General features: G+C 35.8%; 1 protein-coding gene across 3 annotated transcripts in view; it reads right to left on the bottom strand.

Annotated features, from left to right (window-relative positions):
* The window catches only part of LOC120628676, a 135121-nt gene that overhangs the window by 77195 nt on the left and 34808 nt on the right, over nt 1–23118 (bottom strand). The window contains exons 1-5 of one of the 3 annotated variants that reach the window (XM_039897231.1): nt 8087–8247; nt 7285–7321; nt 6799–6968; nt 6002–6083; nt 5287–5474 (exon numbers count right to left, since the gene is read on the bottom strand). In XM_039897231.1, coding sequence (XP_039753165.1) covers nt 5287–5474; nt 6002–6083; nt 6799–6968; nt 7285–7321; nt 8087–8155 — 546 coding nt within the window. In that variant the 5' untranslated portion in view covers nt 8156–8247. Of the gene's footprint in view, nt 1–5286; nt 5475–6001; nt 6084–6798; nt 6969–7284; nt 7322–7454; nt 7685–8086; nt 8248–23118 lie in introns of those variants that run through there. The other 2 variants (XM_039897228.1, XM_039897230.1) reach the window with 2 other exon arrangements.

Genomic DNA, 23118 nt, shown 5'->3' with positions numbered 1-23118 from the left:
ATAGGTGTATAGCAGTTATATTAAACCTAAATAGTTCCTACTCGGCATCATACAGTAACGCAAAATCGCTTGGCGGCACGTCTTTGGTAGAGTGGTAACAAGCCACGTTCGAAGTCTCCCATCTTTTTTTATTTTTTTATTATCAAAATTCAGAAATTATAAATTCCCAAAGTGAATCAAACCCGTCACCTCTGCCCAAAAGACCACAGCGCTCATCACTGCGCCACGAAGGTCGGCATAAAAATAATTTGAACGCTAGCCCAGATTTTTTTATGAGGCAGCCATAGCGAAACGTGGCTGCATACAACTAGTAAAATATAAGTTATTGTTTTATGTTCTATATTTAAAGTTTAAACAACGCTTCACAGTTGCGGGGACTGCGGCCCGCTAGTTGCGGGCAGCGGCGTGGGTGCAGCGCCCGCGGCGATCTATCTCCGTGCAAATTATAATTTCAAAATCCCATCGATTTATGTGGACGCTCATCTGAATAAACGCTGCTCCATTTTATGCGTGTCCCTTACCTTCGCAACTCGATCTTTCTTCTAGGAATATACAACTGTACTGTACCTTGATGACCAACAACATCAACAACACTAAGCCCGAAATATTCAAACAGCTCTCCATCAAAAACATAAACATGAATCTACTTATAACGCTCATGCCCACTCAACTTTCAGCACCAAAGAGTAAACCACCTAAATCACGTCGCTCTTGCTAAGGTTAAGTGGGTATTGTGGCTCGCCATTGATTCCCACACATCCTCCGTAGTAAATGCATTCCCCAGTGCAAAAAAGGCCAAAATGTGAAATATAAAAAGCGGCCTCTCTTTTTGTTAAGGTACCTCCTCGCGGCGTACAACTCAATGGATTGGAACATCGTACGAGACCAAATACTTCGCAATAATTATTTAAAATGTATGCATTGGTATGAAAAGTATTCATTGTTGTTTACAATAAAATAAAATTTGATGTAACACATTTATTGATTAATACTTTAATTTTGATAGTTTGTTTTTATAATTGATCTGATAATAGATTTATGGTCTCGTTGGTCTAGTGGTTAGCTTGCCCAACTTTGGATCGAACAGGATCGGACCAAAAGTGTATTTATTTATTAGGAAGCAAACGTGCATATAGCCCTCTTAATATATGAACCATGAAAGATTACAAGCTATTATGCAATACTTTTAAAAGTTTTTTGAGCTCTTTTTTTAAACACGGGATGGAATGTCGTCCTATTCTACACAACTGAGCCGATCTGCCTGGATTCGACCTATTATTATGCCTTGGTACCGCCAACCGTATCCTGCTCAGCAGATTTGGGTAATCGATCCCTTTGTCAATAATACTTAAAGTAAAATGAATTAATTATAAGAAGTATTGTGCATTTCTTATAAAAAAATGTAAGTACAAGCCTGGAGTTAGACCACATCGTAGTTTATTTTTATAAATTGATAATAATCATCAGAGCGAATTATGGTAGAGTTACCGCATCTGGTATCCTCTTTCTACTAATTCATAAATCCACTTTGGTCATACGAAACAGTAGTAAAACTTAACTGGGGTTTTAAATAAAAATACCGACCAAAGCGGCGCCAGTCACTTACAAATTAAAACGCCTTTTTTTAGATTTAAACCGGAGATATTTATGCGTATTAAAGTTGTAACTTAAAAAAATAATTTCATGTTCGACGTTTAATCAGATTCGTTATTTTGCAAATAAATCATGTAGATTCTTCATGTACGTATAACTTACTAGATGAATTACCACGGCTCGATACATACTTGAACCGTTCAAAGCTTTTTTTTAATTCACACACAAAAACTTAAAAAAAAATGGAGTTCAAAAATATATCCTTATTTTTATACTGCATTTTATTTTTATAGTACACCGATTTCTCGAAATGTATTGCGTGATTCCTTTTTATTTTCTAGTTTTTTGTAAGGGTGCCTTATAACTATTCTCACTAATTCTAGTTGATTAGAATTTAGTAGATTTTTTGGTCAAATTTTAATGATATACATTCTATACTTATTTCTTGTCGGATTTATTGCAATTATTTTTAGTTCCTGTAAATACTTGTAGGTATGATATTTCAAATTTTATTTGAGCTCTTGTAAGTTTTATCATTAAAATGTATAATTGAATAGAACGGCAACTTCTGAGTTATAGAATAAGTATTTACGTTGAGTAATAAGAGTTAAAATCATATTATTTAAGAATCTACATTTACGCCGTGATAGTACAACTAAATTCATACCACAGGTTGAGATAAAATCGTTTATTGTTTGTTCTAACAGGTACAGCTTAGGTCTGGTATGTGGTTGCCCTTATCATAGCAACGAGTTTACCTTCAAAAGCTTCAGATGACCTCTGATAATATGTGTAAAGAACATACTGCACGACCTGCTAAGGATCATTAAGATCTTAAACATAAACCTGTTAGACATACCTCTTCGCATCCTCGTCGACAGTGGTGTGCATAGAGGTTATGCACAGGGTATGCAGATGATATAAAATTAAGAAAATCTCCAGTAGGTACGAGTTATAAATAGTTAAGGGTACGCTTTTTATAGCTCTTGCAACGCCTATCCTTAAGTTTTTCATAACTCGTACTGGACGAACGCCACTGCTCGTCGAACTACCTCGTTGGCCTAGAGGTTAGCATATCTATATATAGACCACGGGTCATGAGGTCTTGGGTTCAGACATTCATAGTTCCAGCTTGGAATTAGGAAATCGGTGTTGCCCGTCCTCTGGAGTCGTAGAGAACGTAAAGTCGTCGGTCCCCGTTATAATCACTAGCATGCAAACAGAATCTGCCTCCCGAACCGGTGGTAGAGTCACTAAAAACAGGCAGACTTGACTTTAGGTTACGTTTACGTTAGGTAGGCTTCATTGAGACTCGCGTTGCAACAGCGTGGTCAATCTATAGCTCATACAAAATCCTAACTCCTCCTAACCTAACCTAACTTTGACGACCTTCCTGGCGCAGCTACAGCAGGAGGTCCCGTGGGTTCGATTCCCGGCAGAGACAATTTGGGAATTTACAATTTCTGAATTTTCTCTGGTCTAGTCAGGTGACAGGCTTTTTCCGTGGCTAGTTAGACCACCCTACCGACAAAGACGTGCCGCTAAGAGATTTAGTGTTCCGGTGCGATGTGGCTAGGGGTATGACTACCATACTCCCTGTCAGGTTAGCCCACTACCAACTTAGAATGCATCATGACTTACCACCAGGTGAGATTGCAGTCAAGGGCTAACTTGTAGTGGAATAAAATAAAAAAAACTTCTTAGTCCAGCAGTGGAAAATTATTAAGAAGAAGAAAATGAAAAAAATTATTGCCCGCAACACAAGGCATGCAAAGACGGCCTTATTTCTGCAAGCAATCTCTAACAGGCAATCTTAAGCTGAGGAGATGATGGCAGAAATTCACGTAACCTTATTTATATCTTACGAAACTGACACTGATCATACTGGAGCTATAAATAATAAAAGTGGTCTAAATCTTCGCGTTTAAAGGAATATATTTTGAGACTATCTTGAGAGACTAAAAAGAGTTTGTTACAAAGGATAAATAACGCTACGTATATTTTATTAATTTTTAAAAACAATGAGAAATTTATTCCTATGTTAAAATTATTATTTTGAAGCATCAATGTTTTATTGCAATGCAACGATGGTGATTCAGAATGTTTTTCCATCACACATTAAATCTGTCAATAGGCAAAACGCCTTATCGCTAAATACCTAGGATCCAGGACAAGTGCGTCAAGTCCACAATTCAGTTCCCAGGGTTCCATTAGTGAGTACAAGATACCGAGTGCTCTGAATGAAATCGATCCTTGACACCCTATCAACATGTCTTCTCGCGAGATAAGGGGTTGCGCAGACAACCGTCAAAAAATTTTTACTCGATCAACACATAACTTTAAACAGTTATTAAATTAAACCCACGAGATAACCACTTCCGCTATAAAACACAAAATGTGTCAAAGTCAGCCAAATAGTTCTATGGAAAGTCAAAAATATAAATAAAAATCGTATCTAAGTACTTTTTCGGTAGACATAGATACCTACGTATTTCACTAAACTGCTTTCAAATTGTTCTATTAATTTTATGCTCAACACATACTGATTACTTTGTCTTTCCGAATATCTACAAACAAACAAAAACACCGCGAAAAAAAAATTACAAGTTTATAGTAGGGTACTAGGTACGCATTTTGTTGATAATATGTTGTGGCGGCCCATTAATTTAGTGATCGTGCTCATTAATTTAATAAAGTTTAACATTATATTGTAGTATTTCAGCTTCAGCTGATTCAAACCTGAGTTTGAAACAACCACTGACTTCATATTCATAAAAATGGAAACAAATGAACTCATTTTGAACGCACGCGATTCTATTTATAACATTAGTGGTCCTGACTCTATCAAACACTAACACAAACCCTAACTAAATTGGTCTGACTAAATATACATAGTTGTCTTTTTCTTAAAAAAAAAATACTGAAAAGGATGATATTCCTTTTAAACCTGCCAATATAGTTTGATTTAGAGAATTCTGTTCATAAAAATCAGCCCCACATAGCTATTACAAATATATTTTTTCCTACAGTTGGTTTATATTTGTGTCCTTATCTACTGTCTGCACTGAACCCAACTCTCGTCATCGTTGCAGGACCGAAAGCCTTCGTAAATTGCGTCATCTTTGACGGCAAATATTTTTATGTGATATAGTAGCGATTTTAATGGAACAACTTGTTCTTACGAGACAAAGTAAATGCTCAGTTTTTTTTTCTTTCTCATAGCTCTTCTAGAACCATAATTCTTTTTTAGTTATATATGAGATATAGAATAAACATAATAGAGATATTTACAAGTCTTCAATGAAAGACTTTTTTTTTATTGGATGCAAGCTAGAATGCAAATAGCTCTAAGACTTACTGGATGCACTTAAATTAAACATAACAAAATAACATAATCAGTAATCCAAAAAGTAAAGCATTTTTTATGTTAGTCTAAAATTTTCATTTATAGCGATAAAAATTGCTGCAATTTTTTTTACGTTACGGGTAACTTTGTTTTTTTTTTACGTCAAGAAAGTATTACACAGTATTACGCGTACCAAACCTAACCATTTAGGCAGAAGTATGGTCAAGAATAATATCCAATTTTTTCTGCCAAAAACTACTTACTAGATTTAATAAAAGTACAATATGTTGTTTGAACCTAATTCTGGAAAAATCTGCGTCTTAAGTAGATATAATATCAGGACTCACATCATGAGTTGTATCCCCTCGATGTATGCTCTCTTCTGTCTCGCGGACTCTATCAGTGACGTTCCGGGTAAGAACCCGTCGTTCGTGGCTTTCCCGCACCTTCCCACCGTGATTCGCGACCACGCATGATGATACCAGCACTTTGGCACCTGCTGGGGCGACCGCTCCGTCTGGAGCATCTTGCAATTCTGTTGAAGGATTAAGAGTATAAGGCCCGTAATGATAAAACGTAGTGACGGCCGAATATTGACGACAGATCAGAATATAGTTGTATTCCCGCGGGTGTCGTACGAGGCGACTAAGGGATAAGGGAATATACCGAAGCGGGCAGCAGTGTCTGTGTTACTACCATCTATTGCGATCACAAGTCTGCCCAGCGTTCTGATTATTGGAAATTCTCCCGTTGGAGGGGTCTTTAGTCAGCAGTGGATTGTTATAGGCTAAGTTGATGATAAATAAAAGTTATGTGATAGATAGGTTAGTAAACGGCGGTAATAGACGAGTAAAAGGTGTGATAGCTTAGTGGCTAGGAGTTCAGCTTCACTTTCGGGGAAGCAGTATGAGAACCCCGGCACGCACATCTAACTTTTCGGAGTTGTATTCGTTTGAAGCAATTCAATACCAATTGCTTTAACATGCATCAGTTGTCAGAATGAAGTACCCTGGATAGTTAACACCAATATCTGTGCGAATACTATGAAATTTATATAAGTACCTTCTATGTAGACACCGTCCTTGTGATTTCCTTCAATGGGATCAGCCTTAGTCTCCGCTCCTTGATCTTCAGGTACTCTGTGCTGTAAAACAAAAGCATTTAATGCAAAAATGTTGCACCTTATTGATTTCTCAACGATCCTAGTTCATAATCGACTGACTAATACACCATGCAACTTGATTTTTGACAAAGACTTGGTTGAAAGGTCAGACTAACATACTTACTACCCTCGAAAAACATCAAATTCCCAAGGGTGGTTTACAGGAAGATATTTTTCAAGAAATATCGTTCTCCTTCACGTCATAACAAAGGACCTAACCTAACGACTTATACAACGTGTAACTGAATTACGAAACAATCTAGAAAGAGCACTATATTTTACAAGGAATCACCCTGTACAAATATTTTTAAAAAAAGCATAATTATTTTTCCATACAAATAAATTCGAAACATTCTAAATGTTTACTTATGGCCACCCTATTGAAAATAAAAGACCGACACGCGCATAGTACCTACGCTACGCGACGCGTACCTAGTAAAGTGACAGAAGTCACGTGATTTCAATTTTGCATGTGATATTAGGGCTGTATCTGATTTCATTCGGTAAAACTATGTCTGTGGTTAACTCAAAAACTATTAGCTTTTCGATTTCACAGATACGCCTCAGAGACAGTACCTCTAAAGCCTATGATGTATTATTTGGTTTTTATTTACACGTTGTGCACGGTTAGTTAATAATATTTCTATTTATTATCAGCAGTAAATACCATCATGTTTGTATCATCTTTGGTACGTACCTCGGTTTGTTGAAAGTTTGTGGTATGCGTATCCTCGTTGACTGAGGTGGATATCTTTGGCCCGGAGTCTTTGAGGATTCTGCCATCTTCCAATACGAGTTCACGCTTAACATGTGTCGCGATTTTTCGTGTAGTGGTCACTTCGCTCGTTTTACGGGTCACCCATTCCTCTGAAAATTTTATGAATGCCATCATAATCATCCTCGGCCTATATAATTTCCATTGTGATCTCGTCAGGTGGTAGGTAAGAATGCAGTCTAAGGTAGTAGCAGGCTAACCTGTTAGGGTACGGTAGGGCAGATAGCCACAGCCGAAACCTCCCACCAGACCAATTAAAAAAATGTAAGTTCCCAAATTGTCACTGCCAGGAATCGAATCCAGGGCCTTCCATTTATAAGTCCTCACCGCCAAGGAGTTCGTCCAAAACTCCTACGGTTCCCACTAACTTATCATGATAAAAAAAAGATATGTACAGACATAATTTACCTTCTTTGGTTGTAGCTATCGTTTCCCCCGGTTCGGCCTGTGAAAAATAATAGAATTAATTTAGTTTATCTTTGTATTTTTGCACTAGATAATTAACAAGTATATTTTATTTTAAAATAAATAATACAAAAGAGAATAAAGCTCGAAATTCGATCAGCGCCATCTCTTACCGAGTAGCTTAAGCTATGAAAGCTAGACTCGACACGCTCCGGCGATTTAGATGTGTACTGTAAAAGTACCCGCGGCCGTCGCTTGATGGCGCCATGCTCACTTAACGTAAACACTGTCACCATTAAAATACATAAAACTGCGAAACAATGATTTGCAAGCACTGATCAAGTTCACTTTGTCCATTAATGTCTATTTACACAAATTTTATCACAAAAAACCATAAATCTCTACAAATTTGTAACTACAAATAAATTATTAGGTACGTACCTACCTACCTAACTTCCAACCTACCGATAAACATAACGTACTTATTTTTAGTTCTAATATAGCCCCGAAACTAACTGTCAAATGCCACGCAAGAATTTTTGGTAGTTTTAAGGTAGGGCCCAGAAAATATATTTTCTACAAAAACTTTTCACCTGAATTTTCACGATACTAGTCATAAGGACCATTTAGTTTATTTAAACTTATAATACACTGTATTTTTTAGTAGCTACCTATCTATCATTCCCGGGTGTTTTTTTATAGAATTTCTTATGCGGTTCATTATCAAAACTTTATGTAGGTATATTACGATGTGGTACCTATCTGAGATTATCAACGACAGAATTATATAAACGACGGAACTCACGTGCATTTTTGTTGGAGTAAATCCGACTAGTTTAGATACCGTTCGGTGTCCAAAATCATGAGCTTCCATTCCCGAAAAAAATATTCATCGGGTTCGAACAAGTTTAGCCGTTTATGTATTTGAATATAACTCACGACAGTTTAAACATTTCCTCACATAAAACCAACTTAATTTTATTACTTGTATAAAATACGTACAAGTAATATTTTCTGAGCATAAATAAATAACATAAAATTAAACTCTAGTTTCTTAAGCAAATAAGGCGATTATAATAAATAATGATTCGCGCGTGTTCTCGCCTAACCGATTATTGACTGAGCGAACTAAAGGTAAACTGCAATACAATTTAAAAGGGCACGTGGATTATAATTTTCTTTTGGCAGTGTATCGTTGTTAGGGTTGTCAATGACGAATTATTGCTAATAAAAAAGGATGATATGCAAACTCTGTATTTTAATAAAATTTATTCAGGCATCATCTGTGAACGGACTTAGTATCTATGATATTATTTAAAAACTGCAAATTAGCATCTTATATATATAAAATGTTATGTTGGTTTGTGTACGCTTCAAAAACTCAAAAAGTTCTGCACCGATCGAGCTGAAATTTGAGCATAATATTGTATGTGTATATATCCGCATCAAATATTGTTTTTATCTATTTTTTGCATCAGTCACATATCCGCGACCGCGAAACTACAGTTTTTTTAACGATCGATGTACCAGTAACTGCGACATCTGCCGAAAGCGAGAAAAACACTCGCTGACATATTATGTAATGTATTCTTTGTTTTGTTTCTCATTTCTCAAACATTCCATAAAAATGTGCCGCGTGGCAGGGTACAACTAGTAAACTATAAAAAACATTCGTTCATATACCTACGTCATAAAAAAAGTTTTGTTTGATAGCCACAGAACGGTTGAGAGATATTTAACAAAACGCTAAGACGCTACGAAGCTGAGCAAACGGAGTAGTAATAACGCGTATAAAACTTTACACTTTGCAGAGCGTGCTCTTGCATGCCCATGCCCTACGCTCTGTTTATCGGTTATATGGTTATATGGTTGTATATACCCATATACAACCATATAACCATATAACCGATGGATTGCCGGATGGTAAGTGAAAAACCATATACACCCGTATATGGTTTTTCACTTACCATCCGGCAATCCATCATCTGCTTGGTCCGACAATTATTACTATAAAAAGTATTATTATTATACAAACATTGTGTACAATTGTCATTTGCCACAATGAGTGTCAAGTTATAAAATTGACAGTTTCTAAGCAACTGGCACCCCTGGTTCAGAATTTGCCATGAGTATTCCACGTAGCGCCGGTTTCCGGTGGGATAGCACGACCGTATTCGACGGACACCTCGCTTCACATTAATATGCCGTAACACCTAGCCGTAACTTTGACAGTTCAATGATTTAGGGACCTCGCGCACTACGTGGTTACAACTACGATTGTTCGTCGGCCTAGCATGCGGCCAATGCGTGATGTAGGGCGGTCACTGCTGTAGTCTTAGTGTAAGTTTTCATATATACTAACGTCACGTGAACCAAACGTTTATATTGTACAAGTGTATACAAATTTGACAGGTCACATACCTTAAGTTAAGGCGTGTTACGGCGGTGGTATCATTTCAATAAATTGCGGTGGTTACAAGCAGCAGAAAAAATAAACGAATTTGAAAATTTTTAAACGCAGATATTAATGTTTTAATATTTTATTACATGAAGTAAACCTCCATTATGTTGAATATTACTTGAAGATCGGATATTTCCTGTAGATCGGATAGATTGTTGTTCGGAAAAAATGTGTTTTCGGCAGACATTCTTACAGTTATATTATACGGTAAGACTGCCTCTGCGCCGTGCACAGAAAAGAAAGCATATTTAATTATTAATTTAATTATTTGTTATATCTTAGCTTATATGAGTTTGAGGTTAAATCCGGCAGGGTTTCTGGATCCCACGCTTTGTGCACTGTGTACAGAAATAAACCTCACGTTTGTTTTAATAGCTTAATTATACCTTTTGTCTGCAGGGTCGCTAAAGCTTCAAGCCACGTGCGTCTACCGCCGCGCCCTTGCAGTGGTCAACGCAGCGTAGCGCGTCGAGGCCGACACATTGCGATTGTTATTAGCGATGCGCCGTTTACACGCATTGTTCCCATCAATTGGGTCACGGTTCATATTGAACACATTATCGTTTTCGACAGCTTCCATTTGGCTCTTAAACTAGCACGCACATTGGCTGCTACCACCTAAGCCACTAGTTTCGGTGCGCTCAGTATTGTATTCACTCATACGCAAACGCTTCCTCTTATTACATATTGTGTAGAGGAGATATGAAATTGGTTTCGGAAATACGTAAAGATTCGATTTGCAAAACGTTTTTGCCGCTATAAAAAGTTTTAGTATTTTCTGATTTCTCTTACTCTGGGTGTCGCTTCAAGCCACGTGTGTTACACCACATCCTTGCAGTTGGAAACGCAGCACGTTATAAACGGTGCACCGTGTATACGCATTGTTCTTATCAATTGGATTTTGGCTCTTTTGGGAGCTTGCACTCCGTAGCTTATATAGTTTGAGAGAAGTCACCTGAGCTTACTTATCGACACGATTTATCATCGTCATTATCAACCCGTTACTGGCCCGACAGATAAGATGAAACCGTAGTAGGTAATACTGTTTGCAAAAGTAGTCTGTTTGTTTTTTTACTTATGTTTGGCTCAACCTGCACCTCTTGATGAAATTTAACACAAAGATATAACATATAAGGTATGAGGACAAAGGATACCGAAAATACAAAGGGATACTGTTTCCGGATTATTAATAAAAACTGTTTTTTTAAACTGCTGGAGTGCAAAACGGATCATGAGAAAATTTTGCATTGATATAGCTTGCATCATGAAGATGCACATAGACATTGCACAATTTTAAGCCCGGGAAAATAAACTGTTCCTACATCTTAGGTTTAGGTTTTAGTACAACGAACTAGCTAAGTGCAAATTAGTAGATTTCGAAGGCCTTTGAAAACATACTGGAGAACTATCAGGTATAGGTACAGGTTTCCTTACGATGTTTTTCTTTACTCTTAAAGCTTGATATTCTGATAGTTTTTTTTTTTTATTTAAAAAGAACTTAACTCGGAAAGTTAGAGGTGCGCTAACCCTAGATGGTGCATGGTGGTGGAGGTGTGGAAAGGGGGGGACAAAGCCCTAACCGCTATCACCTGTAACAGAAGCATGTTGTTGATTAATCAACATAATCGAATCAATTTGGGTCACGGCTCATATCGAAGATAATTAAATTTTCGAGAGCTTCAATTTAGTCTGGGAGTATTTCCCTACTCAATTTTGAAAATTTTATATATATAGTGATATTTAATCACTCTATCATTTCATAGTTTATGAACGTACCGTACGATAAAATGCGCAGCAATACCTATCTGTATAATCGCTCCAACTTTATTATTTATTTTATTATATAACTCTTTATTTGTACACCACTATAAAGTAAGGAAAAAAAAAACAATAGAAATACAAAGACAAGTAGAATACAAAAGGCGGCCTTATCGCTTGGTAGCGATCTCTGCCAGGCAACCTTTGGATTAGGACAAGATGAGCGAGAGCGGACAGGTCAGGCAAAGGATTGCAAATTAAAAAGTTGCAGTTATCAGCAGTAGAGTTACAACTGTTTAAATGATTATAATGATTTAAAAACTAAAGATAATATGTGTTACAGTAAATTTAGAAAGTGAGTTAATAATTAAACTTTAATTAACAACCAATGTTCATGACATTGAGTTGATGGGTTTTATGATATAAATACGACTGCATTATCGATGCACCTCAGTCCTACATGGACTCCAACGATGCAAAGAAACCTCCCAGTGTCTTAGTCGATTATCATATGCTATTCATATTGACGCAAGACACATATTTATTTATTCATTTTATTGTACAGGAAAACTTACAGCTAATAACAGAAAATAAAAAAATGGAAGTATAGTAATCAAGTATAGCCAATTACAACTTATACCTTTCTCTTGAAATATTTTCAAGTCTGCTATCTAATTTGTGAATTGTAAAATGCTAATTAAAACAAACAATAGGTATGATTTCCTCTCAGTGAAATCTGCTATCCGAGTAGAACGAAGAGATTTTGTACGCTACAAACTATACGAATGTTTAAGAATATCCTCTGTTTATTGTTTTTATTTGTAATCCAGCAGAATCGGAATGAAACTGATGAATTAGCATTTTAAACGTTCAGAAATACCTACAAAACCTACAAATAGGTATGTGCGTTGAGGTAAGTTATTATACCAAATTAACCTTATCCGCACTGCACAAACATTGCATCCGGTTTTTTGTTAAAAAATGCATTCTTCAATCCATTTTAATCGTAGCTAATTACTACTACTACTAGCTAGGCACTTACGTATCTAGGAATACGATGAAAGCCTTCTAGAAAATTACACAGTTTTCCAAATTATATATTTTAGTTATAATAATAGTAGTAATGATAAAAAGATATTAGTCGTACTATAAAAATTAAGCTTAATTTGCTATACTCCGCGAGAAGCAGGAGAATCTTCGCGGTGTTATTTATTATCTTGAATCTTTATACTTATAACCAAATAGATCTTCAGCGATGTACTCTCTGCGCACGTTGTGCTCCGACACCGGAGCATTCTCTTGAGATGATAACAGTTATTCTTTTCAAAGTAAACGAGAGTTACGTTCGGGATAAAATTGTACCACCTGCTGTTTTTTCTGTGCAAAGCTCGCTACTAAGCGATAAGGCCGCCTTTTGTATTCTACTTCTTTCTTCATGTTTATGTTTTTTTATATATATTAGCGATCTGGTATACAAATAAAGAGTTATAATAATAAAAATATAATAATTTCGTAGCTAATTTCTAATTGAGCGTGAGATGGGGATAACAAAAAAAACCCTTCTAAGTGCGTTATGGGCTCGTTTGGAACCCGCCTAGCTTTAGTTTAACGAATGTTGCTATCAACTTCACCTCCCAATAATGTAAACTTTTATATCTGAACGCTCCATAAGTGCCCCTGATAAGCCAACACGAATAGAGAATTATTGAATTTGAATTGAATTGACGCAAACCAATAATTAAGCCTGGAGGTATTTATAAATACGAAATCGTAAGCTAAAATATAAATCAACGTAGGTATAAGATACATAATATATAGGCCAACCAATATATTAAACATTGTGCTATTAATAATTAACCTGTACATTATGGTTACAAAGAGCCTTCAACCCCACATCGCTTACGGCCAATATGGGAATCAATATCGGAGGCATGACTTTGAAACAATGAGTTTTAGCCAAGATATTAAATAAGGTCCACCGCGCGCGTATAAACATGCCTAATCTAAAATCGATTATATAGCTTGCATCTATGAAATACGATGTATTTTAGCGTAAACCGTTTTCTATATACCTCGAGGGTATGATGGTTGTAAAAGGTAATAGATATAGTTCACCTTACATGCATAAGTTATTTTATAACTTAGAGGATAACGGCACTTAAGGCGTACAACGTAAGGTTCATTTTTGTCACACTACTTATAAGTATCTTAAGGCTTTGACGTTAGTGGAGATGGTCACTAATTTGGAACGCCCTGTCGAATACAATGCAGTTTATCATCGTATCTTGTTGAAGGCTATATAGTTGAGAGGCTCTTTAATAGACAATAAATAATAATTAATTATACAGTAAGATGTTAGACAGAAGCGGTGATAGCCTAGAGGTTAGGACTTCGGTTTCACTTTCAGGGGGCCGAGTTCTAATCCCAGCACGCACCTCTAACTGTTCTAAGTTATGTGCGTTTTATACTATTAAAATATCACTTGCTGTCCGTGCTGGAAAACAACGTGCGGAAATCAGCAATCCGCCCTGGTCCAGTGTGGTGGACCACGGCCTAAACCCTTCTTATTGTGGAAGACCTTGTAATGGGCTGATATAATGAAGATATTTGAAATAAACGTTGCTTAAGAAGTTGTTGGTAACAAAGAGCTTTCAATTCAATTTCACAATAGTAACACCTACTACATATCTGATATCGGCTATTTACCTTTATGAGTAAGCATGCCACTGCCTTTACTCTCCGAACAGACCTTGTAGAAGAAGTCCAAGGTTCGAACAATTAGAAGATTACGCACGAAATGAGAAGATCTGAAACACGTATAACTACACCCAAAAACAATTTTAAGATTAACCTAAAACCTTGGTCTATTATTTAGGCGTGCCTCGATGGTCTAGTGGTGAGGATATTCAACTTAGGTTCTAAGTTCGATTCCTGTGTCGGGCCTAAAATAATTTAGTTATGAATTTATCTGTTAAAAGTTCTCACTACTAGAGCAGACTTATATCCACCTATAATCAATCTACCATTTGGTTTCTTTAGTTAATGAGCTATAAAAAACATATATATTAACTCTACTTGAGATAATTATAATTAAGTGGATTGTAAAATATCATTAATAATACAAACAAAAAAAAATATACCGTTAAGTATGTTATTTTCTAATGCAATGATACATGTCGCAATAAACTCATTTATAAACACTTGTTTAAAAGGTCAAACCAAATACGGAGCTACATGATTGCCAAAATCGTAGACACAAGAAGCTAATTTAGGTACGCACCTTGACCTTGGTAAATAAAGGTTAATCGAAATACTAAAAGCTAAAACATATCACAATTCTGACTATTGGCGATACAATGCAACGTAAAACAAAGTTTTTTTTATAGTAACCTGATGGTAGATGAAAACATCGCGCAACACTTCACAGAGCTTGCAAGGAAACAAAGTGACAAACACTCCTACAAAGTGAGTTCATAAAACCAAGGGTAGTTGTTAAATTCATGGCCATTAAGGTCGCAACACAGCAGTTCTACATGGCGGCTGACCTAAGCATGGCGGTAGAGCGTCCGCGGACGAGCTTGGTCACCAAAAACTACTGTACCTAGTAGAGTTTTACTAAGTTCATCATATAAACTCATATATGAAGGGCTTAGACCGTAGTCGACCATGCCGGCCCAATGCGGATTGATACCAGTACGCCCACCGTCCTCCACCCAGTGAGTTCCAGCTGCATTTGAGAACATTATGGATAACTCAGGCATGGGGGTTTCGTCACGACTTTTTCGTTCACCGTTGATGCAACTGACGCCGAAGGCCTAAGCTATCACCGATTCGGTAACTTCTAAGTTTAAAATGAAGTTAATGTGTTAATTGTCTACTAGTATTGTACACAAGAATTTGTGCACGAACCGTAAACATAAAATAAATAAATATACTACGACAATACACACATCGCCATCTAGCCCCAAAGTAAGCGTAGCTTGTGTTATGGGTACTAAGGTGACTGATTAATATTTTAATGAACAATATACATAAATACTTAGAATATTCATATAAACACCCAGACACTGAAAAACATTCTTGCTCATCACACAAACATTTTCCGAATCGAACCCACGGCTTTGGACTCAGAAAGCAGGGTCGCTGCCCACTGCGCCAGTCGACCGTCAGCTTAAAGCAATACAGCTTAAAACTTAGTAAGAAATGAATATCTAAACAACACACCTACATTGCACAACCAAGTTAACAAGTATGCCCCACCTGTACCTAACAAGCATTTAAAAGCGAGAGTATTATAAAGTGGTCCATCGACCGGCCACCTGACCCTTACCGCAAGGACGTTCGACGGATGACGTTGTGATATAATAGATTAGTTGACGACTTCATTTACGTAATAGCGGTAATAATAAAAATATCATGACAAATCTTTGGAATGCGGTACGGACACGGCGGAAATGCTTGAATCCGGCGAGCTTCGTTAATATTTCTCACTCATTAAGCTCTACATTTCATTAAAATACTGGAGCAGAAAGTTGTTTTTATTTCTCATCGTAATAATAAGAGATCGGATATTTGGATTAATATTCGCCATTCACAAAAATAACCATAGATAAATAATATGTAGGTTATATCCGATCATTAGTAAAAATTTCTTGTATATTAAATACTGAGACGCGAACCGATGAGACAAGATAATAATTATTTGTAAACGAATTACTTCATCATCTTATTTAATGCAGATAAACCATAAAGCAAAAATATAGAGAAGATACACTGATTAACTTTTGGGTTCAACCCTAACTTTAAATTAACTATTTTAAATGGAATGTGTGTGAATGGAATTCTTTTATTAAATGGAACTATCTTGTGTTCACCAGAAAGAAAATTTTTAGTAGGTATTAGTGGGTGAAAGTATCATTCTTTATTCTTTTAATTAATTGAAATGAGTACCTATTTCATAGAGGTCAGTCGTCAGTGGGCAAACCGGAGTCAACTGTAAACTGTCTACTAACAACTGTCAACAATGCGACGGAACGAAACGTGCGGTGTGTGCTTGTGTTGTGTATTATGTATTTTTGAGTATGGTTACCGAGGCAATCAAATATCTGTTGGTATTTTATAAAATGCAAAAGTTACATTCTATGATGTATTGCGTACCTTTTGATTACCGTTGACACGTGTTAGTAATCATGTAGGTTGTTAATAAATATATGGAATTAACCACAAGGAATTTGTATATAATAAATACAATTTATACGATTCGTTATAACTATTTAAATGTTTCATTTAGTATGCATACTAATAACAAGACCTACACAATTCAATACAATAGGTACATTATGTTTACACTATGATCGGTGTTAAATATCACCAATATTTTAACGTTACGTCTTTATAAAGCACTTTATTGATTTGTATATTAGTTTATAGATAAATAAAACGTGATTAATTGTTTAATTATATTTTAACAATTCATCCATTACAATAAGCATAGAATTATGAGTAACTTTTTAATATGACCTACTGAATTTTGTATTGTATTTAGAATGTGTATTTATACACAGTTTTCTTTTTATCCCACTATAAGTTAGCCGTTAATTGTAATCTCACCTAACTGATGATGCAGTCTGTGGTGGGTAGCTAAGGCTTGGTCGTGGTGGCACTGCTGAGACCAGAAAGAAATCCGAAAATTATAAATTCTGTAAATGCCCTTGCCGGGGATTGAACCTGGATCTTTCCGATTATAGGAAGACTCCCCCCCCCAGTGCTCACTGCTGCGCCAGAGAGGTTGGTATAATTCTGCGGAGTATGCCTCTTGCCTATTTTTATTAGGTAAATAAATAATTTCCTATGAATAAATCTCGCCACGGAAAAAGAACGTTATGCCAATTGCATATTTCTTTTAATGTTAGCTTTAACAAACTAAGTTGATAATGTGGTTAAGTAGGTAATACCAACATTTAAAAAACATCACTTCGTACTTGAAGATTCACCCTGAAGCCGGATCTTATTCAGGAAGTAGCCGTAGAAGCCGGACCTTATCTATCTCAGATAAGGTTTACCGCAAAGTCACCATGCGGTTATCCTTTGTACCATCTCTGATATTGAATGTTCCTGCAGCAGGGCTAGCCCAGGCAGGAGTCAAAAATTATATCCCCGATATTATGGTATCAACGTGCTAAAGCACGGGAACATGGAATGGGAGAATTTATCCCCCGTTTAATATTACACATATATTATTTGGATATTATTTCCACTTGTGCGCCACTGCCCTGAGAGTTGATAAAGCTGTGGGAGAAGGTGAACTTTTATTTATTTATTTATTTATTTATTCGTAATCAACAGCGTTACAATAAAAATATATTTATAAATACTTTTACTTAAATCTAAGGCCACAAAGATTACATAAACATAGCATTTCGAAATAGTCTCGGATTTAACATAAAAATAATTAAGTTTTTAATTATAAATATTTAAAAAAGTTAATAACATAAAAGTGTGAACACAAGACGTAAAGAAACAAGGAAAGCTATTAAGACTAATCTAATAATAAACTAATAAAAATGTATTCGTCGCAGCATTTGAAAAAGCACATATTTGTGTGTGCGTGCGTGCTTGCATGCGTGCGTGCGTGTGTGTCTATGTGTGTCTGTGTGTCTGTGTGTGTGTGTGTGCGTGTGTGCGCGCGTAAATGCTCCATGCAGCGCCTGAGTCATGACGTTCTATGTAAACGTATTATTTCTCTTTTTAATTGTGTTTTGGATAACTGAAAAATATCTAAATTATAATAAACTTTGTTATATGTTTGTGCCAGACGTAGTACAACAGAATTTTGTGCATAATTTGTGTTTGATTTGGGAACAATCAATAGCCGTCTATGTCGAGGTCTAAAGGAAGAAGCGTTGATCGAATAGCTTGACAATAAGGAAGGACAGTCTAGTTTACCGGTTAAGATTGCCTGCAGTAACAACATATCACTCAAATTTCTGCGCATTTCTAGAGTGTCTATTTTATAGTATACGCAAGCTTCCTCATAACTTTTAAATTTCTTAAAATCTTTAAAAGCTAAGTATTTAAGGAACTGTCTTTGAATGGATTCTAGCCTCTGTATGTATATAATATAGTGGGGAGACCAAATGTTGCAGGCGTACTCTAGGGCGCTACGGACGTACGTGTAATAAAGTTTTTTTATGCATTCAATATTCCTAAAGTTACGTGTTACTCGCTTGATAAAGCCGAGTTGTTTAAATGCCTTGTCCGCTACTACACCTATATGGTCATTCAATGAAAGCTTAGTGTCAATTTTGATACCCAAGTCTCTCACGGCATTTACCTTTACTATATCTATGCCGTTAATCTTGTAATCGAATGCTATTGACTTTATTTTACGGCTTAAAGTGATATGATGGCATTTATTAACATTTACTTTAATTCTATTTTGTGCGTAATATTTAGTTAAAGCATTAAGATCTTGTTGCAACTTGTGACAATCATCCAGGTTGCGTATTCTAAGAAAGATTTTTTTGTCATCTGCAAACATTAAGTATTGGGCGTGACTAAAGCTGTTGCCTATATCAAATAAGTAGGCGTTGTACAAAAGAGGCCCTAGAATCGATCCTTGGGGTACTCCCGAAGGTATTGATATAAAGTTGCTCCTGGCGCTACCCATTACTACCGCTTGCATGCGATTCTTTATATAAGAGGTGAACCACCGGTATAAGCTTCCATTTATACCCAAAGTGCTCAGCTTTTGAAGTAAGATTACATGATCTACACGGTCGAAGGCTTTTTCGAAATCTGTGTAGATCACGTCTACTTGATATCTCTCATCCATGCTTCTTAAGACGTAATCTGTGAATACAGCCAAATTTGTTACGGTAGAGCGATTCTTCATAAAACCGTGTTGCTGGTAAGGAATTGACTTTGAAATAATTGGGCTAATGCGCCTATATACAATAGTCTCGAATACCTTACTCATCACGTTAAGGATGGATATGGGCCGGTAGTTCTCTATTTGAGTTTTTGATCCACTCTTGTGAATGGGAACGATTAAAGCCTCTTTCCATCTATCGGGAAAGGAGGAAAAAGCGTTAATAGATAAATTAAAAATTAATGAGAGAGGCTTAGCCAAAGTAGAAGCACACTTGTTTAGAAATATTGGGGGAATACCATCACTTCCTGCTCCCTTATTAGTTTTTAGAGCTTTCAACAGCTTTAGTACTTCATTTTCATCAATGACAATTTTACAAATCGATTCGTTTTGTGTTGTGCTTAAAGGATTTAGGGCATAATACGATGTTGCAGGTTTTTCAAAGACACTCTCAAAATATTTACTGAAACCATTACTAGCGGAAATTTTATCTGTGTAAGTTGTTTGACCTAGTGTTAGTTTAGTAGGGTATCCGTCTGTATTATTTCTTAAGGATTTCATGTACGAAAAAAATATTTTTGGATCATTATGAATGTGAGTTTGCATAAGTTTTGTATAAGATGAAAAACATTTCTTTTGGACCAGTTTTTGCCGCGCCCTCAGTATCGCAAATTCATCATAGTCTCTCGGATTATTCCCTTCCTTCCATTTTCTGTGCTTTTGAAGCTTCTCTTTTACTATGTGGGTCAGAGACTTTGAATACCACGTAGGAAAATTTGATTTAGATTTAAATTTTATCGGAATGAAGCGCTTTATAGATTCTTCTAGATAAGAATAAAAAATTCCTACAATTTCATTCATTGAATTAGCTAAAAACACCTCGTGCCAATTAATTTTAGACAAGTAATCATTTATCTTTACATAATCGCCTTTAAAGAAATTGGGCCGCTTTACCGGTTTTTGAGGTATATTACGTATTAGCAAAGTAGAAAAATCAAACTCAAGACATGGATGGTATACATCCTCAGAAACAAGAGGATTAGGGCAGCAGTGTACATTAAGATTAATGTTACTAAATAACAGGTCTAATGTTTTATGCTTGTTATTTTTAATTCTATTCTGTTGTTGTAAGCCAGATAGGTTACATACATCGTTGAAGTTCAAAAACGCATTTTGTAGATCTACTGATCCACTTCCGTGTAAGGCTGGTCCGGAGTCTGACCATGTAATGTTAGGCAAATTAAAGTCTCCAGCCAGAAGGATGTAGTCATTTGGATGTGTGGCAATTATTTCAGCAAGGCGAGAAGATACTGATTCAATTCGAGCAGGTAAAAGGTTATCTGGCGGGGCATAAATTAAACCGATATGAACATTTCGCCTTCCTCGAGTTTTAAGATTTTTAGCTGGTATGGTTGCCCACAGGGACTCAACACCAGGACAAAACCAATTGTGTTGATGCTGGATATGTAGCTCTTTTGACGCACACAGTAATACACCTCCGCCTAATTTCTTTGTAGACGTTTCAGGGTTCCGGTCGCAGCGTAGGACGTTGTATCTGTTATCGCAGATTTCCCTATCGTAGATACTACCTGTCAACCACGATTCCGTAATTAAAATTAAATCATAGTCATGGTTTCTGATATTTTGTCTTATATCAATTGTTTTGGTACGTAAACCACGCACATTTTGGTATACGATATTTATGGGTTTAGCGCCTGTTAACATGAGGTAAGTACCGTATTATTAATTTAAGAATATTTTTAAGGAACTTTGTAAGTGATTTGAAACATAATGTAATAAGTATAGAATCGGCAATCATTGATCGAGATACATTGATATAAAAAAATATTTTTAGGAAAATTTCGTGAACGTTGAGAAGTCTGGCTGATTTGTTATACCTTGTGCTAAATTTGAACAAAAGTTTAAAGATATGTGATGAAGTTTTTTGTATGCTGCTGTTAGTGTTTAATTTATTCTTCCCCCGGGGAGAAAATTGACTCCTGCCCATGCTAGCCGTGCAGTAGATAACCAATAAGGTCCCTATACAACCAAACCTTTTAAAAAAGGTCGTTAACCGGTAAGACTTCGTCATTGTAAGTTTCGACGTTTTACTTTTCTTATAAGTCTTACGTCTGTGATTCTTATAAGCGTAAATTTAATAATACCCGGTTGTGTTATAATATCACTAAATTGTGATAATTATAGCCCGCATTGAAGTAGCATCGGGAGATCTGTAATCTTCATCATTGAATAAAGAAATATTTGACTTTGACTTTAGACAGGATGGAAAAAACGACAAAAAAAATTAAATTGAGTCTAAACTAATCAATCGATATAGTGATAGACCAAAACATAGACTTTTTTTATCCATAGGATAACCTTTGCAAAAGTAGTAGGTTTTTCTTACATAGACATTTAATTTTTAATTGAATTCATAATTAAAAATAAGGGTTGGTGTACAACAGATACCATTTTTAATTATGGGTTTAATTTAAAATGGTATCTGTTGTACCTACACAAATCTGTAAACCAATCTAAGTTAACAGGTCTATATTGAGTGTTGCCCTTTGTAAAACTAAAAAAAAATCACCGTAGAAAAGAAAAACACTATTTTCAGAATTTTTCAATGTTGTATTTATAATAACACTAACTAACCTGTTGAACCAAGAAGCACCTAAAGGACGCATACCGTCTAATTACTAGACTCTACATAATCCCTACTGTTTCCGAAGTCTACACTGCAACTGTAATAATTGCGTAAATCAGAATACAAACAATTCGTGTAAAAACAGTTAGTGACATAATTGTGATGAAATGAATTGTGTTGGTTGTTGCCACTAAATAATTTAGTACGACCAGAAAAAGACAATCACGAAAATAAAAATTAAAATAAAACTCAAAAGGCACAGCCGAAAAATTCATAATGTTTTGTATAGGAGTTCTGAGCTCGGTGCCTCGGTGTTTAGGTGCCTCGTAGTTCAACAGGTCCTTTAGTATTATTATATAAAGATGTATCTTCGTTAGACCTTTATATAATTACGTAAGATCGTTTTAATCTTACCATCTAAAATATTACCATCAGACCTTTCCTAAATTTCAAGATAATGATTTTTTTTTATTCCACTACAAGTTAGCCCTTGACTGCAATATCACCTGGTGGTAAGTGATGATGTAGTCTAAGATGGTAGCGGGTTAACCTGTAAGTCTCTCAATAAGTTCAAAGTTTATATAAACCTAAGCTTATAGAAAAATCTTATTGTAATGTTAAGGATTACTTAAACGATAAATAAGCTTGGGTGTGAATTGCTCTAGCTTCAAAGCTTAATATAAATTTACAGTGAGATGGTGATAACAAAAAAAAAATAACCGGCTAAGTATGTTTTGGGCTATTCTTAGACCAAGGCGCGTTTGGAACTCTCGTAGCTTTAGGTTTAAGTTGGCACACGAAGTTATCACCATCCCCTTACAATTATGTAAACATATATGTATGCACGCTTCATAAATGCCTGTGATAAGCATACATGAATAAAGAAATTTTGAATTTGAATTTGAATTTGTATCTTTTTTATAAATGATATCGTACAAACTCTGCAAAGTGTTATTTGAATAGATTTAGGTGCATAAATCGTATTTCTAGGCAATTAAATAACAACGCACAAATACATAAGTGAGTACCTACCTTAAATTCCATACATATAATACGCGTAAACGGTTCGCGACCAAAATAGCCGTCCTGTTTATTCGACGT

This window comes from Pararge aegeria, chromosome 13 (genome assembly GCF_905163445.1).
Source record: "Pararge aegeria chromosome 13, ilParAegt1.1, whole genome shotgun sequence".
Classification (NCBI taxonomy): Eukaryota; Metazoa; Arthropoda; class Insecta; order Lepidoptera; family Nymphalidae; genus Pararge; species Pararge aegeria.
The sequence above is the reverse complement of the archived record's forward strand: the minus strand, read 5'-3'. Positions and strand labels throughout refer to the sequence as shown.